At 48.2% G+C, this 10,775-nt stretch overlaps 1 protein-coding gene across 1 annotated transcript; it reads left to right on the top strand.

Moving 5' to 3' along the window:
• The first annotated feature begins 315 nt into the window (after positions 1-315).
• Positions 316-1,392, top strand: LOC120842326. Its single transcript, XM_040213392.1, has one exon. It carries the CDS (start codon positions 316-318, stop codon positions 1,390-1,392), a length of 1,077 nt encoding a protein of 358 aa, XP_040069326.1.
• Positions 1,393-10,775: the final 9,383 nt, after the last annotated feature.

The raw sequence follows: 10,775 nt of genomic DNA, 5'->3' as shown, positions 1-10,775 counted from the left end.
GCCGTCGCTGTTAAACGCGTTGGGTTTGTGCCCAATAACGATACAAGGATTTGCAGCAAGCATTTCACAACTGGTAAGTACGAGTGCTATGTATACTTGTAGAGAAGATTACCGCTTTATTTTGTGAAGCTGCCACGTCCTCAGGCCTTCCCGAGCAGCGCAGCCATAAGTTTCGTTTTGTTTCAACTTCCTCTAGGATCACCATCTGACGATCCCAATCACCCAGACTGGGTGCCACACATCTTTGCTCATCGGGCTTCTTCATCACGGCGGAGCCCTGCTGCACTGCGGCGGTATTATCGTGCGTCGTCACGGATGCGACCCGAAGTGGCCGACGCGCCTGACGCGGCCGGTGCCCCCGACGCGCCCGATGCACCAATGGATGAGGAAGAGATAACAGGTGTGTCGTGCGAAACATATTTGTCTAGCGCTGACATTGACACTCTTCTGGAAGAAAATAGGAGGCTGCAAATGGAAAATCAAGCTCTCAAAGAAGAAACAAAAACTGTGTATGGTAACGTCGACCTCAAGAATGACTCGGAGGTGGAGTTCTTTACAGGATTACCAAGCAGCGGAATGTTCTGGGCTCTGCTCCATTACATTCTGGCACTCTACACTCCAAACTTCAGTGCCAAGATACCGCACTGGAGCCAACTCCTGATGGTGTTGATGAAGCTCCGCCTCGGCCTCCTCAACAAGGACCTATCGTCCAGGTTTGGAATTTCTCCTGGAACTGTATCAAAAGTGTTGCATGCCTGGATTAACATCCTCAGTGTTGAGCTGTCTCCATGCATTCTCTGGCCTAAAGCGGACACAGTTAGACAGCGGCTCCCAAAGCTGTGCAAGGTATCAATGCTACGGAACCTTCGGTGCATCATTGATTGCTCGGAAATCTTCATAGAGCGACCATGCACCTTTAAGGCAAGGACGCAAACGTTCTCGTCCTACAAACATCATAACACGGTAAAGTTCTTAATCGCCATTTGTCCAAGTGGAGGGATCCGTTTCATTTCTAAATGCTGGGGTGGGAAGGTGAGCGATCTGGAGCTCACAAGACACTGTGGGTTTTTGGACTTCATTCAGAGCGGGGACCTCGTGATGGCCGATAGGGGATTTCCCATTGAAGAACTTCTAGCTATTCGTGGGGCTGCCCTGATAGTCCCGGCCTATATACGAGGGAAGACTCAGCTAACACGCCAAGAAGTTGAAGTGTCCCGAAGGATCTCCAGTGTTCGGATACAAGTCGAGAGAACCATTGGTCAGCTGAAGAAGTTCCACCTCCTGCAGCGCATCATTCCTGTCTCACTTCTGAAAAAAAAGGGGGACAGGGGCATGGCAACGATTGACAAAATCGTCGTTATATGTGCTGCCCTTGTAAATATGCGCAGTTAAATTTTTGGCAAGAAGAAGGATGGTGGTTCTTGATCTGTTCTTCAAAAAGCATGCAGGATCTTACAAATGCAAACAGCAATAAACAACTTTTTTATTCACATGAACGCACAAAGAGCAGAATGCGGAACTGACAGAAGAGAATATTGCAAAAGAATTATAACATGCAGTGAGAAGTGAGAGTTGCTAGTTAATGGTGGCTAAAAGGGGCCTCCAGATTGAAAAACTGGTGCAGTGACAATTCTTCTGTAGTAGGGAAAGATACCTAGCACAAAAAGCTAATAAATGTCCTTCAAAACTGGACATTATTTCCCTGCTGGCAATTTCCAACATAGTACACTTATTTGCAGCTCGTGCAATACCACTTCTTTGATGGTTTTCTTTTCAGATTTACACACGTGTAATGGTACCAGATAGTTGTGCATCTGTCCGAGTCACATGCTATCATGCGACCCTTCTCTGGCTTCTTACAAGTGCAGTACACTGCCACAGCAGAACGTCCGCCATCTGGATCTAGCCGCCGCGTGACCAGCTCGGGCAGAATGTGTCTTAAGAAAAAGGATTCCAGCTTTGTCAGAAGCTCCTCCTACAGCTGCTCATCTCTTTGTATCCTTATGGTCACCAGAGAGCACTCCGTCCACACTACAAAATACCCCATCTGAAGCCCAGTGAGAGCCATCTGGCCTTGTAACTGGAAATCATGTGCATGGTTTTCCTTGAGTGTCATGTCTGCGTCAAGATAGAAATCTTTGTCCTTCACTGTGCTTAGATGCACGTGTCTGTATTTGTACGAGCACTTGATCTCGAGCGTAGCCTGGGGGCAACATGCACAGCTGACTATCCCATCTGGGCTAGCTCCCAGGTACGGCCACTGTGGATTAACTACGAGTCCCGCCTTTGCAACACTAAAGTCAGTGTGCTTTGGTGCCTCTGTGGCAACGAAGCTTTGCCTTGCAACTGGCTCCTTTTCAATGCCCCACAAAATTTGTGGAGGCACCTGGCCACCGATGTTAGTGTTTGTGGCATAACCCATCACATCTGTAATCAGGTGAGAGATATCACAAGAGCGAATGACATTTTAGCGAACGGCGACATTTGAGCGAATGGTCGTTTTAGCGAATAACGGGGGCGCGCGTCAACCCATCCGTCGCGCTGCGCTTTACGCGGCGACAGTCTGCGGCAACTCATTACAAAAATATGAACTCATTTGGCCCACCCGAAAACGCCGCTTCGCGGCGTCCGACTATTCGCTAAAGTGTCGTTCGATGAAACGTGGGCGTTCGCTAAAATGTCGTTCGATCAAGTGAGTGCCTCCCGGCCACGTAACTTTCGGCAAAAGCACCAAATCGGATGAGAAAAGAGTCGCGTTCTTGGTGTCATAGGGGTCAGGGAGGCATACTGACCCATGGTAGGTTAGCTTCTCGATATATCGCCTCTTATTTTCTTCTGAAAGGCACTTAAAATATCCGCTGCTCATTTTCGCCCATCAAAACACACAGCGAGAGCGCCAGACCGGATGAGACGACTGCCCGCCGGAAGTTCCGCCATGTTTGTTATTGTTTACCTAGGAATACCATGTATTGTATCTCTGATTTCTGTGCGCAGCGGAGATGGACTTTCTGGGTTGGCCGGAGCGGGTCACGTGAGCGTTGTGACGTCGCCGTGACGTTGATGCGTCGTCGGCTGCATGATGCAGCTCATCCAATTTTTTTTTTTACAAAAAATATGTCCTCACTTGGCGCACAACTCAGCGCAAATTATTCTAAAATGTTCCTTTATTATGTCAAAAACTATCGTCGTTCCGTACATCTCCACAACATTGAAGAAACAACGATTTTCTCACGTTCCCCAGCATATATTCTGGGATTGTCCAAGTAGTCCAGAAGAAAGAAAGAATGCTTTGGAGTCGCTCACCCAGCTTGTGAGACCAAGAGATCATACATGCTAACTCTAGAGGAAAAGGTCCGCCATTTTCCTATGCATTCTGGCTGGCGCAAGCGGCGGAGTTAGCGGAGTATGCATATACTAACTCTAGAGGAAAAGGTCCACCATTTTCCCATGCATTCTGGGTGCTGCCGCAAGCCAGGGGGGTAAAGGTGGGTGAGGAGGAGTGGCAAATCCCGTGCGCCGACACCCGGGATCCCGAGTGAAAGATCGCGAAAGAGAGCGACAGAACACCAGAGGAAAGAAAGCAACGTTGCCAGCTGAAGGACGACAGTCGCAATGGTAATCGCGAAGACTGAAAACTCTCAGTAATATAAACAGTGATAATTTAACGTTGTAAACTAAATTCTGAGCTATTCTAACGCTTATAAAAAGCAATATAGTCTTTACGCTGCATACTTTCTGTCGAAATCTCGGAAATCTGGCAGTTGCGCGGTGTCGTATTCCTCAACCGCGCCCGCTAGCGCCCACCGGCGAGGCCGGGTATCTGGTTTAGTTTAGCGTTGACGCGAGGCCGTACGTTTGCGCGCTATTTAAAAGAGAGCTTCAAAAGGAACGCGAATATCTTTCCACCGGTAAGTTCGTGGATTGTTGAAGTTCATAGGAACCGTGCGGATCTAATTCAAGCCCCGACCAGGGCGCCCCTAGCGGCAAACGGGTCCGTTGCATCGGGCATCTTCTGCCAGTCGCTGCATTGGTTGTGCGTTGTAGTCCTTGGTTGTAGTGGGTTAGCGCTGTAATTTCTGAGATGACTATTCCGCACCAAGAAAGCCGCAACAATTGCTGCGTGGTCGGCAAGATCGCGCACGGCACGAAGTACTACATCGTCCCTTCGAAGCCGTATGAGGCGGAGTACTGCGCGACCTGGGTTCGACTTGTGCGTCCATACAGGTTAGTGGTGTTTCTTACCTTCCAGTTCGCGCTTTGTTTAAGCTGCTGACGAATAATACAATTAACTTTTTTTTTCTCTTCTAGCGACGATAGAACAGCATGGACACCGACGGCAAACTCTAAAGTATGCAGCAAATACTTCACCGGAATCGAGAAGCGGAATGCGGTCGCCCTCCTAAGCCTACCCTTGGATGTTTCCATCAGCCTACAGGAAGATAGTAAAGAGAATCGCGGAACGGCGCGAAAAAAAAATCGCCCAGTTATTGTCAAGCTGATTCAGAAATAAACGTACATAATTACCGCAGTCCACTCAACGCCAACTAAATTTTTTTGCGGGCGGGCTTAATTTTGTTTGCAGAGTACGGCGCTCCATGATATCCACTTGTCCGTCGAAACGGACCTCCTTCACGTCGTACACGCGGCCAGATTCATGAAACAGCTTTTTCTTCGTCATATTGGCATTACGGAAGAAGCTTTCTGGATTCGTAACCGCCTTAAACTGCTTAAACCCCGTCGTAATCACCCCGGCAACCCCGGGAACACTGTCCGCTGTGCTGCTAATCGCCACTGCTTCCCCCCGATGATTCTGCACCGGCTACCGAAGAAGCTTTCCGGATTCTTAGTCGCCCACTGTCCTCTGTGCTGTTCGTTGCTATTACTTCGCGATGATTCTGAGCCGGCGGCACCGGCTTCCGAAGGAACTTTCCGAACTCGTAAGTGCCTTAAATTCCGTCGTAATCACGACGGGGACACTGTCCGCCGTGCTGTTCGTCGCCATTGCTGCCCGATGCTCCTGCGGCGGCTACCGCCAGGTTGCGGCGAACAATAGGCGACCGCCGCGACACGGCCGGCTTGCTCGCTTCCTATGACACTGGTCTGATGATATATTTGTGAAATCGAAGGCAGTTGGTAACCATGTGGGACCCCGAGGGTCTGCCTGCATGCTCCGCCGCTTGCGGCAGCCAGAATGCATGGGAAAATGGCGGACCTTTTCCTCTAGAGTTAGTATGTATGATCTCTATGGCCGCAAGCGGCGGAGTATGCAGGCCATGCAGGCAGACCCTCGGGGTCCCACATGGTTACCAACTGCCTTCGATTTCACAAATATATCATCAGAGCAGTGTCATGAACTTCAACAATCCACGAACTTACCGGTGGAAAGATATTCGCGTTCCTTTCGAAGCTTTCTCTTTGCATAACACGCAGATGTACGGCCTCCCGTCATCACTAAACTAAACCAGATAACCGGCTTCGGTTATCTGGCTTAGTTTCGTATTTCCGGGCGCGGGTGTCCGCGTTCGGAAATAGGAAACCGGGCAACTACCCGAGTTTCAAGATTTTGACAGAAGGGAAGTTAATGCAGCGTAATGAGTATGCTGCTTTTTATAAACCTTAGAATAACTCAGAATTTAGTTTGCAACGTTAAATTATGATTGTTTATATTGCTGAGAGTTTTCAGTCTTCTCGATTACCATTGCGACTGTCCTCCTTCAGCTGGCAACACTGGTTTCTTTCTCTCGTGTTCTGTCGCTCTCTTTCGTGATCTTTCACTCGGGACCCAGGATGTCGGCGCGCGGGATTTGCCACTCCTCCTCACCCACCTTTACCCCCCTGATGCAGGCAGACCCTCGGGGTCCCACACATGGTTACCAACTGGCTTCGATTTCACGTATATAATTATATCATCAGAGCAGTTTCATGAACTTCAACAATCCACGAACTTACCGGTGGAAAGATGTTCGCGTTCCTTTCGAAGCTTTCTTTTTGCATAGCGTGCAGATGTACGGCCTCCCGTCAACACTAAACTAAACCAGATAACCGGCTTCGCGGGTGGCCGCGCCCCGGGAATACGAAACTGCGCAACCACCAGATTTCCGAGATTTCGACAGAAGGGAAGTTAATGCAGCGCAATGAGTATGCTGCTTTTTATAAGCGTCAGAATAGCTCAGAATTTAGTTTACAACGTTAAATTATCACTGTTTATATTACTGAGAGTTTTCAGTCTTCGCGATTACCATTGCGACTGTCGTCCTTCAGCTGGCAACGTTGCTTTCTTTCCTCTGGTGTTCTGTCGCTCTCTTTCGCGATCTTTCACTCGGGACCCAGCATAGAAATCATACATACTAACTCTAGAGGAAAAGGTCCGCCATTTTCCCATGCATTCTGGCTGCCGCAAGCGGCAGAGCGTGCAGGCAGACCATCGGGGTCCCACACATGGTTACCAACTGGCTTCGATTTCACGTATATAATTATATCATCAGAGCAGTTTCATGAACTTCAACAATCCACGAACTTACCGGTGGAAAGATATTCGCGTTCCTTTCTAAGCTTTCTTTTTGCATAGCGCGCAGATGTACGGCCTCGCGTCGACGCTAAACTAAACCAGATACCCGGCTTCGCCGGTGGGGCGCGGCGCGGGTGAGCGCGGCGAGCGCGGTTGAGGAATACGAAACCGCGCAACCACCAGATTTCTGAGATTTCGACAGAAGAGAAGTTAATGCAGCGTAATGAGTATGCTGCTTTTTATAAGCGTTAGAATAGCTCAGAATTTAGTTTACAACGTTAAATTATCACTGTTTATATTACTGAGAGTTTTCAGTCTTCGCGATTACCATTGCGACTGTCGTCCTTCAGCTGGCAACGTTGCTTTCTTTCCTCTGGTGTTCTGTCGCTCTCTTTCGCGATCTTTCACTCGGGACCCAGCATAGAAATCATACATACTAACTCTAGAGGAAAAGGTCCGCCATTTTCCCATGCATTCTGGCTGCCGCAAGCGGCAGAGCGTGCAGGCAGACCATCGGGGTCCCACACATGGTTACCAACTGGCTTCGATTTCACGTATATAATTATATCATCAGAGCAGTTTCATGAACTTCAACAATCCACGAACTTACCGGTGGAAAGATATTCGCGTTCCTTTCTAAGCTTTCTTTTTGCATAGCGCGCAGATGTACGGCCTCGCGTCGACGCTAAACTAAACCAGATACCCGGCTTCGCCGGTGGGGCGCGGCGCGGGTGAGCGCGGCGAGCGCGGTTGAGGAATACGAAACCGCGCAACCACCAGATTTCTGAGATTTCGACAGAAGAGAAGTTAATGCAGCGTAATGAGTATGCTGCTTTTTATAAGCGTTAGAATAGCTCAGAATTTAGTTTACAACGTTAAATTATCACTGTTTATATTACTGAGAGTTTTCAGTCTTCGCGATTACCATTGCGACTGTCGTCCTTCAGCTGGCAACGTTGCTTTCTTTCCTCTGGTGTTCTGTCGCTCTCTTTCGCGATCTTTCACTCGGGACCCAGCATAGAAATCATACATACTAACTCTAGAGGAAAAGGTCCGCCATTTTCCCATGCATTCTGGCTGCCGCAAGCGGCAGAGCGTGCAGGCAGACCATCGGGGTCCCACACATGGTTACCAACTGGCTTCGATTTCACGTATATAATTATATCATCAGAGCAGTTTCATGAACTTCAACAATCCACGAACTTACCGGTGGAAAGATATTCGCGTTCCTTTCTAAGCTTTCTTTTTGCATAGCGCGCAGATGTACGGCCTCGCGTCGACGCTAAACTAAACCAGATACCCGGCTTCGCCGGTGGGGCGCGGCGCGGGTGAGCGCGGCGAGCGCGGTTGAGGAATACGAAACCGCGCAACCACCAGATTTCTGAGATTTCGACAGAAGAGAAGTTAATGCAGCGTAATGAGTATGCTGCTTTTTATAAGCGTTAGAATAGCTCAGAATTTAGTTTACAACGTTAAATTATCACTGTTTATATTACTGAGAGTTTTCAGTCTTCGCGATTACCATTGCGACTGTCGTCCTTCAGCTGGCAACGTTGCTTTCTTTCCTCTGGTGTTCTGTCGCTCTCTTTCGCGATCTTTCACTCGGGACCCAGCATAGAAATCATACATACTAACTCTAGAGGAAAAGGTCCGCCATTTTCCCATGCATTCTGGCTGCCGCAAGCGGCAGAGCGTGCAGGCAGACCATCGGGGTCCCACACATGGTTACCAACTGGCTTCGATTTCACGTATATAATTATATCATCAGAGCAGTTTCATGAACTTCAACAATCCACGAACTTACCGGTGGAAAGATATTCGCGTTCCTTTCTAAGCTTTCTTTTTGCATAGCGCGCAGATGTACGGCCTCGCGTCGACGCTAAACTAAACCAGATACCCGGCTTCGCCGGTGGGGCGCGGCGCGGGTGAGCGCGGCGAGCGCGGTTGAGGAATACGAAACCGCGCAACCACCAGATTTCTGAGATTTCGACAGAAGAGAAGTTAATGCAGCGTAATGAGTATGCTGCTTTTTATAAGCGTTAGAATAGCTCAGAATTTAGTTTGCAACGTTAAATTATCACTGTTTATATTGCAGAGAGTTTTCAGTCTTCGCGATTACCATTGCGACTGTCCTCCTTGAGCTGGCAACGTTGCTTTCTTTCCTCTGGTGTTCTGTCGCTCTCTTTCGCGATCTTTCACTCGGGACCCCGGGTGTCGGCGCGCGATTTGCCACTCCTCCTCACCCACGTCTTTACCCCCCTGGCAAGAATGGATCCTCCCTGTCGGCTATTCCCTGATCGACTACATAAAGTCGGCAGGGCTTGTACGTTGTATATAACTCCCTTCACCTTCCTCCTGTCACCAATGTTTAGTTTCAAGGGCGACAGGCATCCCCCACCCTCAGTTCCACAAATAAAACATTTTCTCTCTCTCTCTCGCGCGCGTTCCCCATGCATTTCTGACCGGAGTTGGAACCTCCGGGCGTTCGCCGCTAGTCGCCGGAAGACGGCGTTCTAGATTGCGCTACCCTGCTGCGAAGGAGCAGGGTAGCGCTCTAGTGTCTATGGGACTTACGGTTGCAAATTGAAGCACACAGCGTGCAGTCTACATTTCCAGCCTCCCTGTGTATTTCTATGGAAAAACGCGCGTGAATTTGGTCTCTTCGCAGGAAAATAACATGAATAACTTTTGTTATTTCGGTTGTATCGGACAGTATGTACCTTATTGCTTTAGTTACAGCATTTTTCTTTAAAAACTGAACGATGTTAAACTTTGCTCTATTTCAGGCCCAAACCTCTGTTGCAGGGAAGGCATGTAAAAGCGAGCGACGATTCTAAGCAAACTAACGATCGAAAGGAATGTAGAGTGTGTTCAAGGCTCGCCAGCATTTCGGTGGTGCTTATAAATAGCTAATATGCCCGTCCTGTCATTGAATAAAAATGAGTCCGTCGTGCATCTTTACGATCGGTTACAAAAACATTCGAATGCAAAAGATAAAGTGCGTAAGCTACGAAAGGTGTGTGTTTTTATTATTACCTATGTCGGGCAGTTTTTATCTGGCACCTGCTCTCTGGCTTCCCTCCATTTGCAAAGATTTGGACCGTGCGGATGATGATTTGAACCCAGAACAAGCATCTTCGCACATATTCATGAGCAGAAAGAATAAAGCAGTACTTATTTATTGCAAATCTGACTATATTACGTGGCTTTTAATTTATTTTGATCGTCTGCATGCACAAGGAGTTACTTATCCAGTGTTACTGCATAGTTCTTGCCGTCTCTTTTGGTTTTCCACATGTCCTTCGTTCGTTTGGAAAGCGTCGACGCCGTGTTCGCACTAACAGTGACCGACAGTGCACATAAATACCAGCTCGTTGATAAATACACGTGCGCAGCAGACAGCACAGCATTTTATCGTCCCGCGTAGCTGACCAATTATTTCGTCTGCGTGACTGAGAAATGTTCCAATGTGCCTAGTACGTACAAATTATTCGTGATATTTGCTCTTATAATCGAGAGCAGAAAGAAAATGCACTCCCTTTGTCCCGTAGAAATGCATTACCGGAAGTCAATTTCTGACTGGCTGCTGTCTGCTTCAAGATGAAACAAACAGCACACTAGCGCCACCTGAACCTCTAGCGTTTATTGTAATAACTCTATGTACACGGCCAGGCCACAGCAAAAAGGCGCGCTTGAGAAAACGAAAATTCAAATATACAAATTTCGTTCGGAAATGATTCAAGAATGAAGAATAATAACCGTAAATGATAATCGCACGTTTGTATTTTGAACAACTGGATATATTTTTCGTTCCAAGCGGTCGCGAACTTTTGTCGAACCGGATTTTTAGGTCGACCTTTAGGTATGCCTTTAGGGGTTCTACTGTTTTATACCGGTTCGACGAACTTTCGAACTTTTAACTAGGGTGTCGCGAACCGGTCGAGGTTCGAGGTTGACCAGGTTCGACTTTTTCGAACTTCTTGTGACAAATCGACAAAGGTTCGACTCAGGTTCGACTGCTATGCGCGTGCGCGACAGGCTGGCCAGTTGGTTTCACATGCACCACTAGTGCACATTGAAAGATCGTTCAATGAGCTTTAAAAAAAGGTCCATTAGGACGCTGTCTCATTTTGTGTGCTATCGATGCCCGGCCGATTGAGTCAAGGCAATCCACTTTCCAAAGGCGTTGCCATGCCGACAATTATCGCGTTCATTTAGGCTTAGGAATGGCCACAATCGAAGTGAGGTAAGGCAAGGCGAAAGCCTC

Source organism: Ixodes scapularis, unplaced genomic scaffold, assembly GCF_016920785.2.
Source record: "Ixodes scapularis isolate PalLabHiFi unplaced genomic scaffold, ASM1692078v2 PGA_scaffold13__105_contigs__length_92229423, whole genome shotgun sequence".
NCBI lineage: Eukaryota > Metazoa > Arthropoda > Arachnida > Ixodida > Ixodidae > Ixodes > Ixodes scapularis.
Note: the sequence above shows the minus strand (reverse complement) of the source record. Positions and strands in the feature narration are given on the sequence as shown.

What these genes read in the sequence shown, in the direction of transcription:
- LOC120842326 (XM_040213392.1), top strand. Translation starts at nt 316, where the DNA reads ATGCGACCCGAAGTGGCCGACGCGCCTGACGCGGCCGGTGCCCCCGAC.